At 34.9% G+C, this 25,251-nt stretch overlaps 2 protein-coding genes across 4 annotated transcripts in view; one reads left to right on the top strand and one right to left on the bottom strand.

Moving 5' to 3' along the window:
* FGFR1OP2 (FGFR1 oncogene partner 2) overlaps positions 1-1,209 on the bottom strand; it is a 31,470-nt gene extending 30,261 nt beyond the window's left edge. For 2 of the 3 annotated variants that reach the window (XM_045811818.2, XM_045811817.2), the window contains exon 1: positions 959-1,209. The gene's annotated coding sequence lies outside the window, so the exon portion shown is untranslated. The remainder of the gene's footprint in view (positions 1-958) is intronic. The other variant, XM_045811820.2, reaches the window with a different exon arrangement.
* Positions 1,210-1,369: 160 nt separating this feature from the next.
* The window catches only part of INTS13 (integrator complex subunit 13), a 28,134-nt gene continuing 4,252 nt past the window's right edge, over positions 1,370-25,251 (top strand). The window contains exons 1-15 of the mRNA XM_045811853.2: positions 1,370-1,908; positions 2,874-3,108; positions 5,077-5,151; positions 9,046-9,248; positions 9,619-9,699; positions 10,790-10,880; positions 12,435-12,563; positions 14,086-14,170; positions 17,580-17,669; positions 17,900-17,989; positions 19,474-19,652; positions 20,932-21,102; positions 21,353-21,507; positions 21,815-22,045; positions 23,802-23,941. Coding sequence (XP_045667809.1) covers positions 2,884-3,108; positions 5,077-5,151; positions 9,046-9,248; positions 9,619-9,699; positions 10,790-10,880; positions 12,435-12,563; positions 14,086-14,170; positions 17,580-17,669; positions 17,900-17,989; positions 19,474-19,652; positions 20,932-21,102; positions 21,353-21,507; positions 21,815-22,045; positions 23,802-23,941 — 1,945 coding nt within the window. The 5' untranslated portion in view covers positions 1,370-1,908; positions 2,874-2,883. The remainder of the gene's footprint in view (positions 1,909-2,873; positions 3,109-5,076; positions 5,152-9,045; positions 9,249-9,618; positions 9,700-10,789; positions 10,881-12,434; positions 12,564-14,085; positions 14,171-17,579; positions 17,670-17,899; positions 17,990-19,473; positions 19,653-20,931; positions 21,103-21,352; positions 21,508-21,814; positions 22,046-23,801; positions 23,942-25,251) is intronic.

Genomic DNA, 25,251 nt, shown 5'->3' with positions numbered 1-25,251 from the left:
TATTAATATCACCTGGGGGGGGGGGTCTGAGAAGACAAGGCTCTATGAACTGGGTCTTGATAGGTGGGAAGTGGGGTAGAGAGAAAGAGTAAGTATTCTAGACAGAGGGTAAAGCACATATAAAGGCACAGAGTTGTGAAAGTGAACGACATGTTTGGGCAGCCAATTCTGGTATGGCTGGATATTAAGGTATCTGGAGGAAAAGCAAGAGGGGACTAAAATATAAAATGGCCTGGAACAAGATAGTTAAAGGTCCTGAATGATATGCTTAACAATTAAGACTTAATTCCATTAGGAATAGGGTTACTGAAAAAGTTTAAGGAAAGGAGTGATATAAACAGATTTTAGGATGATAACTCTATGGAAGGATGATGGTGGAGAAACTAGTGTGTGGGGCCGGGTTGGGCAACTGCAATAATTCTGGTTAAAGAAGAAGGAATAATTTAGAGCAGAGGAAGTGGAAATGCAGAATCAAGGATAAAGGTTTCCACTTGGACAACAGGATGGATACTGGTACCATTATCAGATATGGGATACAGAAGAAAGGCAGGAAAAAAACCAGTAAGAGTAGTATTCCTTGGAGGGCAGTTTCAAGACAGAGGGAATAGTTATATACATGTAATATGCTGCAAAGCTGAAAACTGAAAACTGAAGGGTCCCTCTTTCCTCCTCTCAGTGGTAAGCTCCCAAGTGGGTTTAGGCAGGAAGAGAAGAGAAACGGAAGATGCGTCCAGACAAGGTTACGGCCAAGGCTTCAAGAAACTTTCCGCACCTCAGACCCGGAAAGAGGAGCACACAGCTGGGGCCGTGGAAAAGGATACCGCTCCAAGGAGCGGGTAAGCAGCACAGGGAAACGGCTAGTGCCAGTTCGAGAGATGCAAAGCACCACAGCAGCCCAGGGAAAGGAAACTTCCAACTCCCTACGCCCGCTCTTGTCCCTCGATTTATTTCCACTTACTCTGGTCTCAATCCCTCGCAGCCGTCTGATGTGGCGTTAGGACTCAAAGCCTCTGCTAACAGGGACCTACACACCCAAGGGAAGAGACTCCTCTCGCCTGTTCAGCTTCTTCAGCTAGCAGACGCAGAACCCAGCAGAGACAGTCAGCGGTGGGGCTGCTGCAGAGGTCAGCGGAGCTCAGCCCCATCACTGGCCCGAGGAAAACCTCCACTGGTCGACTCGGACCAGAGCTCGCAGAACGCTCAAACCTCGCGAGATTTCCTGCCTCACGTTACCGTGGGGGGCAGAGCCGAGAGGTATTGGCGGCTTCTCGCAGACATGCGCGAGAGGTGGGGGCGTTCCATTCTACGTCCCTCCCCATCGATCTACTCAGGTTTTTGCTTGGCTTCTCGCAAAGTGTCGCGAGTTTTGCCGGGGGAAGCCGACCTGGGTGGAGAGACCAAGAAGGGGAGGCCGGGTGGGAGGGTCTTGCACTTAAGGGGCCGTGGCTGGTTTAGTTGGTGCTGTGGTTGGTACTTCGCTGTTGGGGAGGCTCTGAGGTCGCCCGGATCAATCTTCCCAATGGGTTATTGGGAAAATTAGCGGGTAGAAAGTCTTGAGGGTCGGAGGCATTATTTCTTGGCTCCGCCCTCTTCCTGTTCTGCGAGCTGGGCGTCTGGCCCACCGAGGGGGAAGGGCCGCTTGGCGGGGCTGAGGAAGAGGGCTTTGCGCACGCGCGAGTCAGAGTGTGTGAGTGTTTGTGTTCACGCGCACGCGCGCGCGCTCCTGCATTTAGGAAGCCTGGGAAGGACCGGTGTGCTAGGAGATGAGCGGGGAAAGCATAGTTCCCTGTCTTTGGTACCAGACACTCCTGACTGTGTGCTGACCCTCCCCACCCAGCCAGCAGCCTTTTCCAGAGAGGCTGTGGTCCATAGCCTCTGTTCGTTTTCACTGCAGGACCAGGCACGAAAGTAAGCGAACCTCGATCCTGAGGTCTTCCCTATCCACTCACCTTGTACTTTCCACCCCCCACCCTCCAGCAGAGTGTGTTTAGGTTTCTCAAAGAAGAGTTTGCATGAAGGGGAAATGCGTTTGAAAGCAGAAGAAAATAGCTAGATCGTAAAAAGTCAGTTCGTTTTGATGAACACTTTTGCTCTGCTTACCATGTGCTTTTTGAATGTGGATTGTCTATTCAGTATAGGTTTTATTAGCGAAGCAGGGAGTTTTTATAAGAAAAAGTTTAAAAGTTTCTCCTCCCCAGCAATGTGAATGGTAGCAACTAAGTTTTTCTATTCTACATGATAAATTACTTTGGCGTTACAAAAGCTAAGGGGGAGAGTGTGGATTTGGGGTCGTTATCCTAATGCGAAGACCCGATATGTGTTAGGAGATGTTTATTATATTTGGGGCTTTCCTTTTGCTGTCACTCCTCTTTTCCTGTTAATTCTGGCCCACCTTAACCTTTCTCAGAAGTCTTGAGACTTTGGAGGGAAGTCCAAATTGCTTACTTGGGTTAGTGTGGGGGTTTATATGTGATTAATGTCAGTTAGCAAGAATCATCAGAAGTGTATTTTAAGAATATTTGTCATTTATTGTGTTTGGTATTATGTAAGGGAATCAAGTACAATTATTTGTAAACATTTTTTTCTGACAATTTTAAGTTCATTAAAAAAGCAAAAAATATATATGGACTGTAATTTTGCCTGTGACTGATAGAGTGACAGCTTAATATGGTGTGGCTTATCCCTCCAATTGATAGTTACTTTCTGGTCATGATCTCATTAAATCTTATCCTTTGTTGGATAAATTTCTTTGAATGCTGATTATTCATGTTCCCTACCAAATCTTTTTGAGGAAAAGACATTAATTAGGGACAATTTAAAGATATTAAATATCATGTATGAGACATTTGGCTAATATATTTTATCCCTTACAGGTTAAAAAAAATGAAGATTTTTTCTGAATCTCATAAAACAGTATTTGTTGTAGATCACTGCCCTTACATGGCAGAATCATGCAGACAGCATGTCGAATTTGATATGCTGGTGAAGAATAGGACCCAAGGAATCATCCCTTTGGCCCCCATATCTAAATCATTGTGGACTTGCTCAGTAGAATCTTCCATGGAATATTGTAGAATAATGTATGATATATTTCCTTTCAAAAAGCTGGTGAGTGTGAAGTACAAGCAAAATGACTTTGGGGGATGAACTTAAGTGCCTGGTACAGTTTTTACATAAGAATTTACTATAGATTTGACTTACAACTGTTTACTACTTTAAAAATGTGGTATGTAGAACTCTTTTTCAGAATTAACATGCTGTGTATATTTAATTGGGGCCAACAACAATAATAACAGCTAACAGTTATGGAGCATTTACACATGCCAGTCATTTCCAAAGTGCTTCATATATATTAACTTCTTTAATTCTCACAACAATTCTATAAGGTAGCTACTGTAATTACTGGGAGAATATTCAAAGTATATAATAACCAGAATAGAATAGGCACTGACCATGGAGAACTGTTACTGGCCTAAACAGAAGAGATGTTGGGTGTAAGCAATGTCAGATTATGTTGGTCTGTATCCTCTGAATATCAGCTTTGCTTATTATTGCCATGTTGGAGATCTAGAAATTGAGGCAAAGAGAAGAAACTTGTCCTGAGTCACACAGCTAGTTAGAGGCAGAGCCAGCATTTGAACCTAAGCAGCGTGGCTGCTTATAGATTTAGTGAATGCACACTAAACTGCTGCAGGATTTGGCCTTATTAGAAAGAAAAGCTCTTAAGAATGCTAAGTGGAATTTTTTTTTTTTCACAAGAAGAGAGATTGAAGATTTATAGATTCCAAATATGAAAATTATCTTCAGGTTTCATTATCTCAGCTGTTTTATTTTGAGAGTCATTTGGTTAGCCACAAGTGGATGATTTGCTTTGTCTCATTTGGAGCAGCCTAGGCTGGGACCTAGCCAGTTCTTAGACTAGCACAGGCAGGGCAGTAATAGTAAGGCTGAACATAGAGAATCTAATACATTTAGATATATTCCAAATTAAAATGTAAGTTGTTTTTAGTCCCTCCGTGAATTGTGCATTATGTGGGGTAAAAGAACATGAAGGGGAGGATAAGTAGTAATTTGGGATGCAGGCTTTGGTTCAAATTCTGGCATCATTAGGGACCACAGTGTGACCTTGATCATATTGCTTAATTTCTTCAGGCCTCAGTTTCCTCCCATGTAAGCATAACGTCTCTTTCTATGATGTAAGATTTCAATAAGATAATATAACTGAAGTGTCTAGTAGACTATGTCCCTGTCAGAGAAGCCTTAGGAGAGAAAACTACTTATCAGATTTTTTAGGAATGCAAAACTCATATTTCATGAACAGTAGGAAAAAAGATCATGGGTTAGATCATATAGTCCAGGGGAAAGAAAGAATCTCACCCTCCTTCAAAAGGGAGTGATCATCATTTTATGTATTTTCTAATATATCTTTCCTAGCATTATCATCTTTCTCGATAGTATTTTTTTGTTTGCATATTACTTTAGAATAAAGTCCAAATGCACTATTTTGACTTTCAGTGCTTTTTGTGATATGGCTACTACCTATTTCTCTGAGCTTATCTCCCACCCCTTTGCCTGCTTTGACCTTTTCACCCTTTTGAGGGTACACATTTAGAGGCCTTCGCATTTGCTGTTTGTTGTACCAGGAATTCCCTATCCCCAGCTCCATTTATGGCTGGTCTCTTGGTCATTTGGATTCCAATCAGTTGCCAGTTCTATAGAGAGCCCTTCCCTGACCACCCAACCTAAAGCAGCTAACCAATTTCGTTTTCATGGCATTTATCACTCACTGAAATTATCTTGTGCATTTGTTTGTATTCTTCCTATACTGCCCGTTATCTTACCACTACCCCCAAACCCTTGACTTTCCCCGCATTGTGAGTAATATAACTTTTATTCATTGCTGTATTTCCAAATCCCCAGTGCCAAGGATAGCACCTGGCACATACTAGCATTCTTTAACTATAAAGTGAATGAATGAATCAGCAAGCCAGTGCTAGAGACTGCATATTATTTTAAATATGATGTGATTAAGTGGAATTGGATGTGAATACTAATTATGTCTTTGAAATCTATCAGGTGAATTTCATTGTGAGTGACTCTGGAGCACATGTTTTAAATTCTTGGACTCAAGAAGACCAAAATTTGCAGGAGGTATGGTTAGGTTTTGAGCTGTGGCCCTTTCTGAAAATTATCTGAATGTGGTAATACTTTCTTGAAAAATGATTTAAAGATTTTTTATCAGTATAGTATTTGCACATAGTTTTAAAACAACTAATACTAAATGAAAAACGGCTATCTTCATTACAGTCTTTTCCCACTTCTTAGAAGCAGACTTTCAACTCTAGCTCATCTAGTCTGTATTTCCATATTTCTAAGTAACAGTTTTTACTGCTATTGATAGAGTTCTCAGTTAATCTTTATTTTTTATCTTTATTAATGAAGATTTAACTTCTTTCTGTCACCCATGCCCTTATGCCTACCCTCTTACCTTCCCTCATTTTCTCGGTGTTGTTATATCAGAATTTTATTAATTTAAAATCGCATATTTGCATTATGATATCTATATAAAGTGTTGTTCATTGCTAAGCTAAGTAGTATATGTGGTTATTTCCTTTCTCTTTTTTTTTAGGTTTTATTGAGATATCATTGACATACAGCCCTGTATAAGTTTAAGGTGTACAACATAATGATTTGACTTACATAGTCTTTCCTTTTTTGTGTAACTTTTTGTTCATTCCTGCAATTTATCATTACTTTTTTTGTTAATTTGCTTAATTTTGTGTGTATCTGTTGCTGCTTTTCCTCATGTCTCCATAAAACTTGCCAATATTTTATCATAAATGTGTGAGAAATTTAGCAGCTTGTTTTTTTTTTTTTTTTCCTTGAGAAACTTCTTGGAGCAGAGTCTTCTGCACTAGTTGCTTTCAGTGAACTAGCTGCTTTCTAGGTCTGGTGCTTTTTAAACATTATCTATCTAAGGATATTGAGATTTGTGATAGATTATGTTCTTTGCTGTTGAGTTGGATGGAAGACTTCAATTCACTGGGTTATTTACTGATGAATATGAATATGAGAGACAGGCATTAGTGAAGTATTTGAATACATTTTTTGAATGATTTCATGTTAAAATTTTTTTTGTTGGTGGATATCCTTCAGTGGAAATAATTTCATCTAAATGTGTTTTAAATGGAACATTTTTAAAGAAAATGTGTTTATCATAGTGTTTGGTCTTAAAATGTTGTGATTAGCGTTTTAATGTGTAAACATATCTAATCTTTTATTCTTTTGAGGTAACTTGAGCAGTAGGCTTTTATTGGTTTAGCTTTGCATTAATATTACTCCAGAGTGTTCTTTATTCTTTCTTTACTTTAAAAAATAATGTTAAGGATTCTGTACATTCTCTCTGCATTGTCTTTTTGAAAGGGCATGTATTTTGCTCTACGTCTTTTATGAGGTGCTGTGAAGGAAGCTTGAAGCCTGTCTAGTTGTGTATAAATAAAAATCAGTACAAATTTATATAGATTGTCCTTACTTCACCTCTGCAGTGCAGTAAAAGTTGTGCATTTGATAATGGTACATGCACTAATGATAAGAGAATTGCTATTTCCCTCTGCTTTCTGAATGTGAAGGCACATCCTATCAGGCTTATTGCTTTTAAATTGTGAACAGAGGAGAAACTCTATTTGGAAGGCAACTATATAGCAGATCACTGGTTTTTAAGATTATAAAAAATAATTGGCATTTTGTATAAATTATGTGTGATCTTGTTTGGGTTAACACATTTAATGTTTAGCTTTGGTTATCCATGTCACACCTTTCCCTAGTTACTGTGAACAATCATGAGTAACAAGTGAAGTAGATTGAAGACGAATTTTTGGGCTAGAAGGATTGTAGACATCCTTTCCTTTGACTCCTTCAATGTGCAGATGAAGGAATGGAGGCCTGCTGGGGCCAGAGGTTGTTTGACTTATACCTGGGTCCTGGGTTCTTTCTGTTATAGCACATAACTCTATCCTATACATCTTAAATTTTGTCACCAAAAATTGTTGGAGTTCAGAAGTTTCGTTCTGGTTTTTGTAGGCTTAATTAAGTAAAGTTTGAAAGTATTGCACTAATGTGGGGCAGGTTATATTATTTTCACTTTCAGGTTAGGAGAGATTGACCAGGGTTACATAGTATTAAAAGGCCTAGCCAGAATTTCATTCCATCTCTTTCTGACTCCGAAAGTTAAGCTTGCTTTCTGCTACTTTCCCCAGGACCACAACATCCCTAAAAAGCTACTTTTTATTAAGTTTCTCCTATGTACCAGGGACTTCGTATGATCATTTATGCACAGTCTTTTTTTTCTTTGTTTTCTGATTACTTTTTATTAATAGGTAATACCTATGTAGTTTAGAAATTAAATTTACATATATACATACACATGTACATATGTACACTTATGCATATGTGTAGTAAAAGGTAAACCTTAAGAACTTTACAGTTCATCCCCTGACCTAGTTAGTGGTGTGCTAGGCCCTGCTTATACCAGTTTCGGAGAGGTGAGTGTGTTCAAGTCCTACCAACTTAGTGTTCAGTGAAGCTTGAAACCTGCCGTGGTGGGAGTATTTTATTTAACCATAGATATTGGCAAACACAAATTAGGGCTCCCCTCCCCGCCCCCCCCCCCCCAGCCTCCGACTTTGGAGAGCTGATTTACCAGCAAATCACTGTTTATCCCCACCACTGTTAATTTTTTGTGGCTCATTCCAGGGTGTCTTTATGCATATACAAAGCAAAGTCCTTCCAGTTTGTTCTCTTTCAAGATTGTTTCAGCTATTCTCTGACCCTTGTAATTCAATATGAATTTTAGAATCACTTTGTCAGTTTCTACAAAGAAATCAGCTGTAATTCTGCATGGATTAAGTTTACTCTGTAGTTCATTTTAACAATATTAAGTCTTCCAACCCATGAATATGGGATGATTTACATTCATTTAGATCTTTAATTTCTTTCAACAATGTTTCATAGTTCTCAGAGTATAACATTTGCATTTCTTTTGTTGATTTTATTCCAAAGATTTTATTCTTTTTGGTGCTATTATAAATGGAATTGTTTTCTCCATTTTCAGATTGTTCATTGCAAGTGTGTAGCAGTACAATTTGGTTTTTTTGGTATTGATTATGTATCCGGCAAATTGCTGAACTTGCTTATCATTTTTAATAGTTACTTAGTGGATTCCTTATGATTTTCTACATACAAGATCACGTAGGGGCACCTGGGTAGCTCAGTTGGTTAAGCATCTGCCTTCATCTTGGGTCATGACCCTGGGGTCCTGGGATTGAGCCCTGCATCGGGCTCCCTGCTCTACAAGGAGTCTGCTTCTCCATCTCCCTCTGCAGCTGCCCGTTTGTGCTCTCTTTTTCAAATAAATAAAAATCTTAAAAAAAAAAAAAGCTCCAAGAAAATTAAAAAAAAAAAAATCGCATCATCTCCAACATAGAGGTAATTTTACTTCTTCCTTTCCAATCTGGATTCCTTTTATTTCTTTTTCTTAATTACCCTGGCCAGGACCTTCAGTACAGTGTGGAATAGAAGTGATGAGACAAGACATCCTTCTTCTGTTCCTGATTTTAGTGGGAACATGTCCAGTCTTCACTATTAAGCATAATGTCATCTGTAGGTTTTTCGTAGGTACTATGTTCTGCTTGAGGAAGTTCCATTCTGCATCTAGTTTGTTGAGTGTTTTTATCATGAAAGGTCCTGGATTTCATGAAATCCTTTTTCTGTGTTTATGAAGATGATCATGTGATTTTTGAAATATTCTATTGGTATTTACGTTAATTGATTTTCAGATGTTAAATCAACTTCACGTTCCTGGGATATAAGTCCCATTTGTCATGGTGTATAATTCTTTTTGTATGTTGCTGGATTCAGTTTGCTAGTATTTTGTTGAGGATATTTGTGTCCATATTTGTAAGGTATAGTGGCTGTAGTTTTCTTGTGATGTCTTTGTCTGACTTGTACATACTCTTGTCAACATAATTATTTTCTCATTTACTTTAGCTAATGGCAGCATTAGCTGCTGTTGGGCCTCCTAATCCACGAGCAGATCCAGAATGCTGCAGCATTTTGCATGGTCTCGTTGCAGCAGTGGAAACCCTGTGTAAAATTACAGAATACCAACATGAGGCTCGAACTCTCCTAATGGAAAATGCAGAACGTGTTGGTAATAGAGGCCGAATAATTTGCATTACTAATGCAAAAAGGTGAGACATTAATCACAGTAATTCTTTCTCTGAGGGAATTTTAATGTCTTATTACAGTTTTTATTTTAAAAAACAGGGGCAGCATGTTAGCATTTAAAGTATATCTCAAGTAGCCTTTTTAATATTGAAGCCGTATTTATCCAATTCTAAAATAAAGACTCACTTCAGTGAAAGCTGTTTAGATTGTCATCATATAGGTTAATTTGACTTTTTTCTCATTAGGTTTTCAGCTGATTCTTTGATATTATGAGTGAACATGCTTAAGACAGTTCTTATTGAAGTAATTTTAACTGCCTATAACAGGATACTACAGCTGAATAGCATGTTTGGTTTTTTTTACCGTTTATTCACATTGTTTTTAATGCCGTAGTGATAGCCATGTGCGAATGCTTGAGGACTGTGTCCAGGAAACAATTCATGAGCATAACAAGCTTGCTGCAAATTCAGATCAGTGAGTATAATCATAAGTGAAATAAATATTCCATTTTATAGTCATGTATTTCATTATAATTATTCCAGTATAGTAATAGTAATTGATGGCATTCCCTTGAATTCTCCACTGACTCTACAGATTAACCAGAAAATGTATGCTTGATCAGAAAATTTTTCCATTTTCTCTTTCACTTTAAAATTTTACTTTTTTTTTGATAGGAAAGGTGATCAGAAGGATAAAATAATACATACATTTATAAAACATTTGTTTTGATGGCTTGGTCTCATACTCTGTGTTACAAATTTGTAAAATGAACAGATTGTTGCTAGCGTTATTTAATATGTACCAAATCAAAACACAACAACTAATTGCATTGTATGAATTTTTTTAAAAGAATAAAGCTGGGGTGCCTGGGTGGCTCAAGCTCAGTTGGTTGAGTGTCCGATTCTGGATTTTGGCTCTGGTCATAATCTCAGGGTCATGAGATCAAGCCTCGTGTTGGGCTTGGTGCTGAGCGTGGAGCCTGCTTGGGATTCTGGGTTCTCTCTCTCCCTCTGCCCCTTTCTCCACCCCCCCATCTGCTCTCATAAATAAATAAATAAATAAATAAATAAATAAATAAATAAATAAAGCTATTAAAGACAGGTTTAGGGCAGTTGCAATGTGGAGTTTGTACTAGACTGAGCTATTACTGATTTTCTTAAGTGGAGTACTGGTATTACTGTTAATGAGTAGGATTATTTTCAATTATTATTTCCTGATTTTGTCCTTAAAAATCATTAGTAAAAGGGAAACCAATATACAATATATTTATTTTCTCTGTGGTATTTATCTATTGAAAATTATTCCTGATTACAAGACATTTTCCTTTATTTTTCAGACACACAAAGTATCATTTTTGCATTTGAACTAAATTCTTATATTCATTAAATGTTCATACTAGTATAGCAGTTATACAGTTTTTCTGAATATTTAGCTTTTGTGTTAACAGTAACATCTGATAATAGAGATACACTGTTTTGGTATAGTAAACTTTTAATAGTTTACCTATCTGGATTCTTTACAAACTATGTATTCTTATATGCTAAGTAAAAAGTTTCTCTTTAAGTCTCATGCAGATTCAGAAGTGTGAACTGGTCTTGATCCATACTTATGCAGTTGGTGAAGACAGCCTTGTATCTGATCGTCCTAAAAAGGAAGTAAGTGCAGAAGTAATAGAAGGAAAGATCACTTATATATAAAGAATAAGTGCTGAGAAGGGTTAGCATAACAATGATCATATTGCTGACATTTTTCTGACAAGAACGTGTTTAGAGTTTTCAAAGCAATCTCTATGGCAAAACACCTAGGATGATTCTTTATAATTGTAGATGTTAAAATGTTTTCTGTTTTACTTGCCGGGTGAAGTTTAACTAAATGTGTTGCAAAACCATACATAGTCTGTATTGTTCCTAAAATTTCAATTACTGTAATGGTTTCAGTTGCTTTAATGACTTTTTATTGTATAAAAATCTTTTTTTCATTATTAGAAGGACAACACACTTTATAACAAAAATAGACTCCAGTAACAATTAATTTTACCTGTCCAGAGGACGAAAGGCTAAACCTAATTTCTAATCTTGGTTTTACTTTTTAAATATAAATTCAAACAATTTAAAGGAAAAGATGAGTCTGTTGATTTTTAAATGGATTTGCATCACATAATATTCTCCATCAGTGTGTTTAGAAATACAGATGTATGTATTTATATAATTATATTAAATGTGTATGTTGTTATGTTCTGGTTTTTCATTTAGCCTTAGTTCATATAAACATGTCTTAGTCTGAGTGTTTTATAGTTAAGTGGTATTTCTAGGTCATTAGCTCTATCACTGTGTTTTTAGGTAGTTTCCAGTGTAAGCCTTTTTTTTTTGTTAACTTTTTTCTGCCTCTTTTGATAATGTGGCTGCATGTTGGCTCTATTTTATGATAACTAAAAATTTATTTACACTAAATAGTATACCTTGGACTGAGTGAAGGTTTATGTTATCTTGTTGTAAGTAACTTTTGGCTGCTTAGTCTCATTTATTGGTGAAGAAATATGGTGTTGTGGCAATTTCCACATTCTTTATTATAATAAATTGTTTTATCTACGGGGGTTTTTCCTCTCCACAAAATTAGTTATTTTCTACAGTATTTCTGTGGGCCATTTCAAATCCACTTTGCATATAGATAAATAGAAGTAAAAATTATAAATTAAAAAATATTTAAATCAAAGACTATTCCACTGTGAGTTTGAAGAGGACAAAGACTTTGCCTATTTACTGCTATATCTTCTAATAGCTCACGTTTCTGGCACATAATATGAATGAATGGGTGTATGAAAATTTTTTGCTAAAATAACGATCATAAAGGCGCCTGGGTGGCTCAGTCGTTAAGTGTCTGCCTTTGGCTCAGGGCATGGTCCCAGAGTCCTGGGATCGAGCCCCACATCAGGCTCCTCCGCTGAGAGCCTGCTTCTTCCTCTCCCACTCCCCCTGCTTGTGTTCCCTCTCTCGCTGGCTGTCTCTCTCTCTGTCAAATAAATAAATAAAATCTTTAAAAAATAAATAAATAAAATAAAATAACAATCATAGTTAATTTATGGGCCTTTTTATTTTTCTAAATTCTAAAAAGTAAAAGTACTTATATTTTACTTCAATCTATAAATATTTTGGCACTAGGTCACACTATATTAATGTTTTATGGGTTTTTTTTTTAATACTTTTTTGTAGTTATCTCCTGTTTTAACCAGTGAAGTTCATAGTGTTCGTGCAGGACGGCATCTTGCTACCAAATTAAATATTTTAGTGCAGCAACATTTTGACTTGGCTTCAACTACTATTACAAATATTCCAATGAAGGTAGGCAGCTCTTTTTCTTGCTATTTTGAGAGCTCTGCTTTGCTTTTTAAATATTTGTTTGACATGTATTATTTATTTTAATTGAACCTTAACTTTTTCTCCCCATATCATATTTTCTATTTTGCTAGCCCACATTCAGTGTCTTTGACCAGGTCAGTACATAGTGAAAAGCAACAAGAAAGGATCACAGAACAAAATTCTGTATTTTTTTTTTTTTTTAGTAGGAGCACTGTATATCAACTTTTTTGTTTTTAACTATATTCTCATTATTTTCATCAAAATATAATCTGTATCTTAAATGATGACTTTTTCTGTGATTCTTTTTCTGACAATTATTAGATTTTACTTTGTGCATCCTAGTGGATCTTTTATTTCCTATATTTTTGTTCTTGCTCATCTAGTATGAAGGTGTTTGTAACTAATAGGTCTGACAAGGAAAAATAGCTCCTAGTTTTAAAAAGTTTATTATATCCTAGCTGAGAAACCAAAGATATAAGCCATATGATTTTACTAATGGATTTTCTTAGGAATCTATTGGTATCTGTTCATTTCCATTATTTTATCATTAAGTTGCCTAGGACCAGCACAATGCCTGGCCTATAATAAGCTTCACGTGAATTTTTATTGAGTGGCGTTGAATTTTTTATCAGTTATGTTTGCAAATATAAAGTGATCACCATCTCTAAAAATTCAAATTGGCTTTAAATTCAGTTTCATTGTTTTGCCACCACATGATCAACACTAAATTTCATGAGAAATATGATCTGTTCATTATTAATTTCCTCCTATACCAATGTCTGGCTCTTTAGTAGAAATTGTAGCCTTATCCAATAGAATGATTTGGATGCAGAAGCAATTATCAAGTAAATTAGTGTAATATATTTTAATATTTGTAATTTCATGAAGTACAAGAAAAATACTCTGAAGGTGACAGATACCTTGCTTTTTAAATTTGACCACATTTGTGTGCAACTGGTGTGACTCTTCAATCTTTGTCTTTTTCTTATAAATAGATAGTATTGAAGGTCTTATTTAATACTTAGTGCAAACAAGTTACTAAACTTGTTTATTAGTCTGTATTTGCTATTTTATATAACTGGTGTTTGCTAATTTCCTATAGGTATTTAAAGATGCTGTTTCCTCCTTTTAACAACTGTTTCACTTTTAATTTGTATGAACTATTTCAATTACATTATATTTATGTATAAAATGTATTGGCAAGACAATGCACTTGGAGTAAAAAATCTAAAGTTTTTGAGGAGTCATTTATGTTAATTCTGATATAATGTAAGAAAAATCATTAAATACTTTATTACTTACATATAGCTAGTAGTTTTTAAATAGAGTTCATATTACCTTGGAAAACTATTGCATCTTTAAATAGATCAATTACTGAGCAAACTGTCCCATTACAGCTAATTATTGTTGGGTGTATTTTACCTCAATTTAAGCAAAAAGCAAAATGAATAATAACTTAATTATTTTGAAAATAAAACCAAGTTATTTTAAATTTTGCTTTAAGGAAGAACAGCATGCTAACACGTCTGCCAATTACGATGTGGAGCTGCTTCATCACAAAGATGCACATGTGGATTTCCTGAAAAGTGGTAAGTAAGAGATGCTGGAAACTAGCATTTTCTAAGATCTAACATATGAAAGCATACTAACAACTTTGAGAAGTTTGTCAGTAAACAAACCTAACGGACAGTAATTCATTTCTTTCCAGACTTGTTCCACAGTATTGTCTATGAATGACCATGGAACTGGCGTTCTGTAAAATTTTCCTCTGGGAAACACTAGGCTACTGGAATAAATACTGAGAAAGACAGCCATAACAGTCATGTCATAGTTTCTCTTTTGCAAGCAAACTACTTTGGGAAAGCAAAGACAGCAAGAACTGACTTGAAAAAGTGATAGACTTCCAGCTTGCCTGCATAAAAACCAGTTGTTTTGAAATTTAAATTTGTTTTCTTTCCTCTAAAAATTATTTGAATCAGTAGGTCTCGTTGCCAAAATCATGATTTCTGTAACTGTATCAGCATGGTTTTGGGGGGAAAGACTCTGGAGATAATAGATAAAAGTCTTAGCTAAATCTTTGCCACCAGCTAGCAAGACCCATGTTTCTGGACTTCATGTTGCACACTTTACTGAATTAAAGATGCTGATTAGATGAACTGTAGTATTCCATCCATTCCTGAAATTCAGTGACATTGCCTTTAAGTTTTGACATTTGGTTAAACCCTTTAGAATGTTTTCTGTGTAATTTGATGCTATCAGAAAATTAAATGGTTGACTTCGATCACGTTGTATGCATCTTTTCTGAAGTTAATACCTTCAACCAGTCATAACAGTTGTTACGTGTATAAGGAATCTTGAAATTAACCTAATACAAATTTCTAACATGAGAAAACCTAAGATAAATGGATATATTAATGTTTAACAAAGGAATGTAGAGAACTTGTTTTTATAGTATGTGGAAATTATTAAGAATCTGTGAGGTAATATCAACTTTTAAAATATTTATTTTTAAAACAAAAAATGTTAAGAGTGTTCTTTGTGATACAAAATATTTCTCTAAGAGTTATTGCTTGACCTGTGGTTGTATGCGTGACACATGGTGCCCATGTGTAAATGCTAGAGTGGCCATAGAAACAGGGTGCTGTGGGAACACGGGTTGCGTGTGATTATGCCTCCATGAGTTAGGCAAGCTTTACAGAGATGATATCAGAGCTGGATTTTGATGAGTAAGCTTACACTTTAGCCCACATGCCTTACCTGAACTCCAGATCTACAAGATTCTGCTGGCTAGTAATAGCTATTAAATGTCTCTCAGGCACCTAAAACTCAACATTCCCAAAACAACTGAGGAGCTCCCTGAATTGTTCAGGTCTTCTTCTTCTTCTTTTTTAAGATTTCTTTTTTAGGTAAATCATTTTTAAAGATTTATTTATTTACTAGAGAGAGAAAGAGAGAGAATGAGCATGAGTGGGGGGAGGGGCTAACGAAGAGGGAGAAGCAGTCCCGGGACTCTGAGATCATGTCCTGAGTCGAAGGCACATGCTTAACCAACTGAGCCACCCAGGTGCCCCTTGGTCTTCCAATGTTCCCTCTCTAAGTGAATGACCCTATTGTCTGTCCAGCTATTTAAGGCAGAAACCTCAGTCATCTTTGAGACAGCTTTCTGACATTCTTCATATCTAGTCCATCATCATATTTTCTTGATTTTATCTACTAAGTATCTCTAAAATACATCCATACAACTGCATCTCTACTACCATTACCATCTCTCTGATCTAGCCCATTATTTTCTTACCTAGTATCCCATAGTAGCCTGCTAAATGGTTTGTCTACTCTTGACCTGCTAGCTAGAATAGCTTTCAGAATGCTAATCCTGACCATGTTCCCCTTAGTTTACAATCCTTTATTGCTTTTCTGTTACCCTTAGGATAAAGACTCAACTGTTTAAATGTCTTACCAGGCCTTGCATTGCCTGGTCCGTCCTCCTTTCCATTCTTCTCACAATGTACTCCTCTCCTCTGTTTCAGCCACACGGACCTAAACTTTTCATGCTCCTTCCTTTCACAGTATCTTGGCATCTGCTGTTTTTCTTTCTTGCTCAAATATTCCTCATTTCCTTCACTTTATTTCTTTAGTTAATTTCTACTTATCCTTTTAGACTGAAACTAGTTTTCACTTCTCAAAGAAACCTTCTCCTAATCTCTTAGATTAGGTCAGATCTCTGTATAGATGCTCATGGTACTGTATACATCGTCTTCAAAGCTTTGTCAGCTTTATAGTTTGTGTTTGTTCAATATTACTGTTTTTTTTCATGGAGGAATACTTTATTTCAATTAATATATTGGCTTAGGAAATTAAAAATACCATCCTTTAAAGCTGGACAAAATTATCTCAGCATTTCTCCGAAATAATAGACAGTTGAGAATAGTTAGGACATTTTGACAGAAAAGATGATTTAAGGAGGATTTGCCTTACCAGATACCAAAACCAATTTAAAGACATGTTAATTAAAACACACGGTACTGACATGAGAATAAATAAACAGATCAATGGAATAGAAAAAAATGATTATAAAATGAGCCTTCGAATATTTAAGACATTTGGGTATCATATTTACTTCTTATTTTTTTACGTTTGTTTTTTAAATCACAGATCAATGAGGAAGGGATGGAGTGTGTGACAAATAGTGTTTAAGAAAAATGACTAATTATTTGGGGGGAAATCCTCCTTACCTCTTAAACAGCAAAATAAATCCCAAATGCATTAAAGAATTTAAAGTGAAAGCATTAACAGGAACTAGAAGAATATAATGGTGACTGTTTAAACACACTGAAGATAGGAAAGGGTTTTCTAGGTATAAAATGTAGGAAAAGAAACAACGGAATAAAATACTGATCAATTTTGACCCCACGAAATTTTAAGTTCCTGAATTTAAAAAATAGAACAAACAAAATTAAAAGGAAAAGAGGAAATTGAACAATATTTGTAATGTATATGTTCATTATTATTTTATTAGCATCTGTGCACTCTATTTTACTGTAGACCCCCTTAAGGCAAAACATGTTCACTGTTCCATCTTTTTATATATTTATTTTCTAGACCTCTCATTTTATGTTTCTTACAAATTCATTAGGATTCAGTATGATCAGTTGTGAATTTTAGATTCCTGAACCTTTCTTTCAGTATTTAACCATATTAATACTTATTTAATGTTGTCAGAGGGGAGCAGTTGTAGATTCTTAAATTTTTAAAGAATTTTTGCTCTTGATTTTCATTGCAGTGACTGAAATGATTAATTAATGGGAAATTTGGAGGATAATATTTTAATCAGAGCTAATATCCAAATCCACTTGGTATTTTTCTAGGAGACTTGTATAAAAATGATGTTCTCCCAGAGGTATTTTCTCTTCTAGAGTTTAAACTGTTTTTGGAAGACTTGGGTAAACAATTTTAAGTTTGTGACCTATTTAATAATGTTTTTCTGGCTTATTCTTAAAGGTGATACCCACATAGGTGGCAGCAGTAGAGAAGGCTCATTTAAAGAAACGATAACATTAAAGTGGTGCACACCCAGGACAAATAACATTGGTAGGTATTTTAAAGAAATTGGAAGAGAAGAGAATATATCAAAAGTTCTTTATATATATATATATATATATATATATATATATATATATATATATATATGGATAATTAGTCTTTCTTTTTGAATTTTTGTTTTTCATTGTTTTAGGGGCTCAGTGAACACTTTTTTTCCTCTTTTAATTATGGACATATTCCATTATATTCTTTCAAATCAGTGTTTTCTTCCATTTCAGAATTACACTATTGCACTGGCGCTTACCGAATTTCACCTGTAGACGTAAATAGTAGACCTTCCTCCTGCCTTACTAATTTTCTTCTAAATGGTAATTTTCAACATTTAGTTGTTTTGTCTGAGAATATTACAAGTGAAATTATTAGTAAGAAATGTGAAAATCTGAACTCTAGAAAGCTCTTTTCTTTAAGATAGTCTAAACATATTTTACCTCCCAAAAGTTATGTGATCGTAAGTACCCTTTTAGCAGTTTTACTGATGTTTAAAAATAAGATGACTTTATGCTTTTCAGATTGTTATATCTAAAAATGTTGCGTAATATATTTTTAAAGTATTTTTAATTTAAAGATTTGGTTGTTAGAGTCTAAGTTGATTTTTTTGGTAGAATAATACAGACCATTTATTTTGGCCTGTTGTATTTTAAATTGCAAAGTATACATTGACTTCTTTTTTGCACAGTTTACCTTAATCATAAGTAAACATATTTTCAATATTATGCCATATGATTCTTAACACATATGACTTTAAATCCATGGTTTCCTTGTGTGAAAATTTAAAAAAAAAAATTAGAGTCCATTTACTAGATTTATTTATTTATTTTAAAGATTTTATTTATTTATTAGAGAGAGAGGCAGTGAGAGAGGGAACACAAGTAGGGGGAGTGGGAGAGGGAGAAGCAGGCTTCCCGCCAAGCAGGGAGCCCGATGCGGGGCTCGATCCCAGGACCCTGGGACCGTGACCTGAACCCAAGGCAGATGCTTAACGACTGAGCCATTCAGGCGCCCCAGTTTACTAGATTTAAATTCTTAATAGCTTCTCCAGTGATTCTTGTGATCAACTAGGTTCGAAACCACTGATGTGGCAGGTCAAAATTAAGCAAAATTTGATTATCAGACTGTATAAAGTCCAGATTAAATAACCTTTGGTCATGTGAAATAGAAAGTAGTTATCATAGCCATGCTGATATATAGGAGGTATTGTGGAAGTGAATAGAGACTTGGCTTTCTCCCCCAAATATTGTGTAGCTTTGTTAACTAGAGAGTTAGCTAACAGTTATCTCACTTTTCTTTTTGATGTCCAGGAGAAAAATTTTATGTACTTGTAATGTATGAAGAATGTAACCAAACATTATACCAGAAACCACTATCCTTATTTTGAAAATGTAAGCTTGGAGTGACCAAGAGAAAGCTAAGACTAGAATTCAGACTTTTAGGACTGGAAATGCAGATATACTGAATTAGCCAATGCTGCTTAAAATATGAGGTTTAAGGGGCGCCTGGGTGGCACAGCGGTTAAGCGACTGCCTTCGGCTCACGGTGTGATCCCGGCATTATGGGATCGAGCCCCGCATCAGGCTCTTCCTCTATGAGCCTGCTTCTTCCTCTCCCACTCCCCCTGCTTGTGTTCCCTCTCTCGCTGGCTGTCTCTATCTATGTCGAATAAATAAATAAAATCTTTAAAAAAAAATTAAAATATGAGGTTTAATGAAATGAAAAATCTAGACATAAATTTTAAGGGAAAAAATAAGAGGCTATTTTAACTTTATCACTGATAGCATAATCTTGCTTTTGACAGGTCGTTCTGTTTTGTTGGAACAACCACGAAAGTCAGGTTCCAAAGTCATTAGTCATATGCTTAGTAGCCACGGAGGAGAGATTTTTTTGCATGTCCTTAGCAGTTCTCGATCCATTCTAGAAGATCCGCCTTCAATTAGTGAAGGATGTGGAGGCAGAGTTACAGACTACCGGATCACAGTAAGATTCTAATATTTATAAATTGTGTGTTTTGACTATGTCACATTCAGCAAGTAGTTATTGAATGCCTATTACATGTTGAGACCTGTGACAAAATGGGGTTTGGAGAAGTTGATGATATATTATTATTTTGATTAGGTGACTTTTCTATAATACTTACAAGAGCTATTTATCACTATATAGTCTTCCTTATGTATTCAGTGTATATCTAGAAGTATATGGATAGCAATGACACCTATAAGGAAACAATGGAAATTGATTTAAACTAGTATTTCAAGTGGAAGTTTATTTTCTAGTAACTTAATGACAAATAAAAACATTTCAATATTTGGCTGCTGCTACTTTGAAATGATACTAAATTTTGTTATTTAAAGGTATATACAAAGAAGTTGTGTCTGTTTTTGGTAGAAATTCTGTTCTGATTTTAATTTTTCAGTCCCCCTCCCCTCTTTTATGTTCGGTACTTCATGGTTGTTTACTTTGAGGTGGTTGTGAAAATTAAATGTGATTAATGTGTAGGAATGTACTTTGTAAATCATGAAATGTTACATACTGATCAGAATTTTCTTTATTATTTTTATATCTTTTTTTTAATAAGGAGAAAACAAAGTATTTGTTGTAGAAAATTTAGGGAATATAGATATCTTTTTGATCAGAATTTTCTTTATTATTTTTATATCTTTTTTTTAATAAGGAGAAAACAAAGTATTTGTTGTAGAAAATTTAGGGAATATAGATATCTTTTTGATCAGAGTTTTCTTTTTTATTTTTATATCTTTTTTTTAATAAGGAGAAAACAAAATATTTGTTGTAGAAAATTTAGGGAATATAGATATCTTTTTAAATCAAAAACAAGGACTAAATCACCTATAATTCCATCATTCAAAGATCACCACTGTTAACATTTTTTTGATGTTATGTCAAGGAATTTTTAAGTAAGCATTGGTATTCTAATATGATTAATCCCTTCCTTTATCTGTGTATGATATAAAAGAGTTAAATTATAGAAGTGAAGAAATATGAGTGTTCCTTGGTTTTTAAAAAGTAGAAAGAACCATGAATGCATTTATGTTTGAGCCTTTCTTCATCTCCACTGTAATAAAGGCTGATAGGCTTCATGTTCAAAAAGAAGGGAAAAAATTAGTAAGGGGACTGTTAGAGGAAATACTTTGTTGCATATCACAGGACAGAAGACATCAGGGAAACAGACTATTACATGTAATCCATACTGAAACATTAGAAAATAGTTTCTAATTTTATTTTATTTGGTTATCATTAGGATTTTGGTGAATTTATGAGGGAAAACAGATTAACTCCTTTTCTAGACCCCAGATATAAAATCGATGGAAGTCTTGAGATCCCTTTGGAGCGAGCAAAAGATCAGTTAGAAAAACACACCCGTTACTGGCCTATGATTATTTCACAAACCACCATTTTTAACATGCAAGCGGTAAGTATTAAATAGTTTTCAACCTTTCTTCTAGATTAGTTATATGTTCTTTACAGATATCATTTCGTGAGCAAAGAATCAAATATATGAGTTTGCTACAGATAAAGAATTACTAATAGAAAATTGAAATGGTGGTTATGGGTTATCTCACCATGGTGATGTTTAAAATCAATTGAAGTTCTCCCTAGATGCTTTGATATTTGTTTTTCAAGACAGATTTTCTTTTTATTTCTTAAAAAAATTCTAACAGGTAGTTCCATTAGCCAGTGTTATTGTGAAAGAATCTTTGACAGAAGAAGATGTGTTAAACTGTCAAAAAACAATATACAACTTAGTTGATATGGAAAGGAAGAATGATCCTCTGCCTATTTCCACAGTTGGTACAAGAGGAAAAGGCCCTAAGAGGTAGTTTTTCTTACTTTCTCTCTATATCACATTACTTGATACATACTGTTTTTTAAGCTAACGCATTTCATATGTAAATTATATGGTTGGAGGTGTATATAGGTACATATATATGATTGAGATGAAATGATATAAAATACAGAATAGCAGAAATGTATATTATAACTTAGAATTACACCATGAACTAGCTAGGAAGAAAAAGTCCATGTTTAATGATTCCTTTTATTTTATTTTACCAGTAGCAAGTGACACTTCAATATTATTTAAAGAGTATTTCTAAGAACCTTATTTTAAATCTTTACTTCAGAGATGAACAATACCGTATCATGTGGAATGAATTAGAAACCCTTGTCAGAGCTCATATCAACAACTCGGAGAAACATCAGAGAGTCTTGGAATGTCTGATGGCATGTAGGAGCAAACCCCCAGAAGAAGAAGAACGAAAGAAACGAGGAAGAAAGAGGGAGGACAAAGAGGACAAATCAGAGAAAGCAGTGAAAGATTATGAACAGGAGAAATCTTGGCAAGATTCAGAGAGGTGACTTGTTGATAATGTAGTGCCATGGTGCCTTTTGGCGTATCACATTCTGTGTATAGCACATTCGTACATTCATTCAATATGTATTTATTTCACTTTATAACTATAATTTTATCATTTTTAAAATCTAGGATGTCTTGTTGGGGTTAAGAGTTGTAGGGACACCTGGGTGGCTCAGTTGGTTAAGCGTCTGATTTGGTTTCAGCTCAGGTCATGTGATCTCAGCGTTGTGAGATGGAGCCCCAAGTCTGGCTCCTTGCTAGGCATGGAGCCTGCTTAAGATTCTCTCCCTCTCCCTCTGCCCCTACCATGCTACCCCTGTGTGTATAAGCATTTGCGCATGTTCTCTCTCTCTCTCCTCTCTCCAAAAAAAAAAAAAAATGTAATTTTTTTTTACTGTTGGGGCAAAGGTAGTGTTTAATTTTTTCCTAATGAACTTCTGAAAATCATAATATACCGTGTTTGGTATCAGTCTTTGCTTTATGCATTATGAATATCAAAGATGTGGTTTTATTTCTTTGTTCGGTAAATACTAAATGCCTTGGATATGTCAGGCATTTGGTGTCAGATTTCTTGCCCTGGAAGAACATACAGTGTTGTGGTAGAGAGAGGCATGTAAGTCACTGATTATAGCAAAGTATGGAAAATGCAGTTATAAAAGTAGGCACAGGATGTCCTTGGGAGCATAGAGGAAGAGCAGTCTTATTTCTGAAAACCTTCTGCAATAATGCACTCTTTTTCCTTAGTTTGTGATTTATATGATAACATCAAGGTTAAATTTAAAAAAAAAACATAGAAAGTAATAAAGGCTTCTAAATAAAAGTATCATAACATTTCAGCTGGCTTTGTCTTCTGCCTCCTTGCCAGAAATCAGGCAAAGAATCAGGTAAATACTATAATGGCGATGTTAGTTAAGGCCCTTAAAAACAAAACGGAACCTACTATGGAAAATTTCAAACATCTACAACAATAGAACAAATAGTTACTCATTTATTTTTAACAATTCATGGCAGATCTCATTTCATATATATCCACAGTCACTCACCTCACCACCACCACCACCACTATTCCTCCCACATGGGAATATTTTGAAACTAATTCTAGAAATCATATCATTTCATCCAAAAATAAGTATAACATTTTATTCTCTTTGACCATAGAAGTTCATTTCTTTCTTAGGCCTATTGAACTTCTGAAACAGAATTAGCTCACTTTAAGAAGAGGGGGAAGAAACGTATTCTCGTTCAGACACACTGATCTTTATATATTTTGAGGTGTTTCTGTTCTCTGATGAAACTCAAAATGAGCTTAGAGGTTAGTTCTTAATTTGCGGACTGTAAATACATTTCTACAGCACATAAACTAGGACACAAATGATGATAGATTTCTTAATCTTATTTGTAATTTGAAATAGTGTTTTGTCCACATTTGTAAAAATTAAAATTGTGACATTTCTTCTAAAGATTACATTTCTGACATTTTTAACTTCTTAAATTTTCCTCCCATGTTTTCTTATTTTACAGCGAACTATATTACTGAATTATTACATTATTGTGGGAGGAAAAGGGAAATATGTTTAATTCATTAAGTTTTCTTACCCGATTCTAGGTTGAAGTTTATCTTTTGATTAGTTTCTGGGTTTCCTCCGTGAGAGCAGCTTTTATTAAAACCAGTTTGCAAAGTTTAGTTTAATTATTGAACCAGTTAGATTTTTCAAAATTTAAACTTTAAATTTTATTGTTTGTCCCTCTAAAAGATTGAAAGGAATCTTAGAACGTGGAAAAGAGGAGTTGGCTGAAGCTGAGATTATAAAAGATTCACCTGATTCCCCAGAACCTCCAAACAAAAAGCCCCTTGTTGAGATGGATGAAACTCCACCAGTAGAAAAATCAAAAGGTAGGGTAAGAATTGTGTTGGTAACTATGTTTGTTAAAAGTTTTCTAATTTAGTTCGTTTTCTGCAGTGTCATTTAATATTGTTGTATATATGAGGAAGAGCTACTAACTGTTCCTGGATATCCTTTGGGAGATTCTTTTTACAGCCTTGGAAAATACAGGTGGAAAATGTATTTGTTGGCACTAAAGAAAAAGTAGTGTCATACCTTCATTAATGAAGCCTTTGGAAAATAAGCACTTTTATTATAAAGTCTGTGTTTTAAGAAATTTTAATTATGTAAACTTGACTTCTTTTACATTCCTGATTCTGTACTAAGTATGCTAAGTTTATTGAAGACAAACTCTTTTCCTTAAACTCCTACTGAACTTAGGAATAGATCTAATATTACCCATCTACAGTGTGGTGTGAATGAGTTTCAGTAAAGGAATTATAAGTAATGTTTTCATTGTAAAAAAAAAAGCCACAATGTTTTAATTTCATTTTATCTCTTATTTATAGACTGAAATGCTTAATTCCTTCTTGAAGGAATTCTGGGTATCAGAGATATGAGTTGGGTTTGGGGGCTCCTGAAATTGTAGGCTTTAGTTGTCTTGAAGATAAATTAGATTTAGTCCTTTTGGGATAAATGGCAAGGTAATAAGACCTGGGGGCTGGCCATATTATGATTTTTGGGAGCTCATCCTAGGGAGAAGCCTTGTTTGTGTTCTTATATACTTCTCCTTAGTGTATATATAATGTGATACCTGTAAATATTCTCCATTCACTGATTTCTTTGAAGTCAGAGATAAAGGTGATCTTACAATATTTGCCTTTCAGGCATTAACCAGAGTGCCTGGAAAATAAATAAATGTCTGATAAATTATTCTAGTTCTTACAGGCCAAAATATGCCGATTGATTAGGATGAGAAATTTAGGCTTAATCTAAACAATGCTTCGATGTTGCTTGGAAAATAGAACTCCAAAAATTATTTGTTAGTGACAGAATTACAAGCAACCAAACCCTATTAGTAAGAAAATAATTAAATAACAGTGTGTCGGTAGGGTGGAATTTATATAATAAGCCCAAGAATAATGATTACTGTTCCCTCTTGCTAATGTGTGTCATTCAGATCTCAACTTTAAGTCCTTTTTCAGGAATGACTTCCTGACCTCCATTCCTAATTAAGTTAGGTGCTTCCATTACACCCCAGGATTACACTGGGGTAGCACTTAGAGTCCTGCATTGATACTGCTTATTGACTTCATGACTCTACTACTAATCTGAAACATTTTAAAATATTGGGCTTTTTATTTTTTTAAGTAGGCTCCAT

The sequence above is a fragment of the Ursus americanus genome, chromosome 25 (assembly GCF_024610735.1).
Source record: "Ursus americanus isolate L20-20 chromosome 25, mUrsAme1.1.p, whole genome shotgun sequence".
NCBI classification, from domain to species: Eukaryota; Metazoa; Chordata; class Mammalia; order Carnivora; family Ursidae; genus Ursus; species Ursus americanus.
This window is presented reverse-complemented; position numbering and strand designations above follow the sequence as displayed.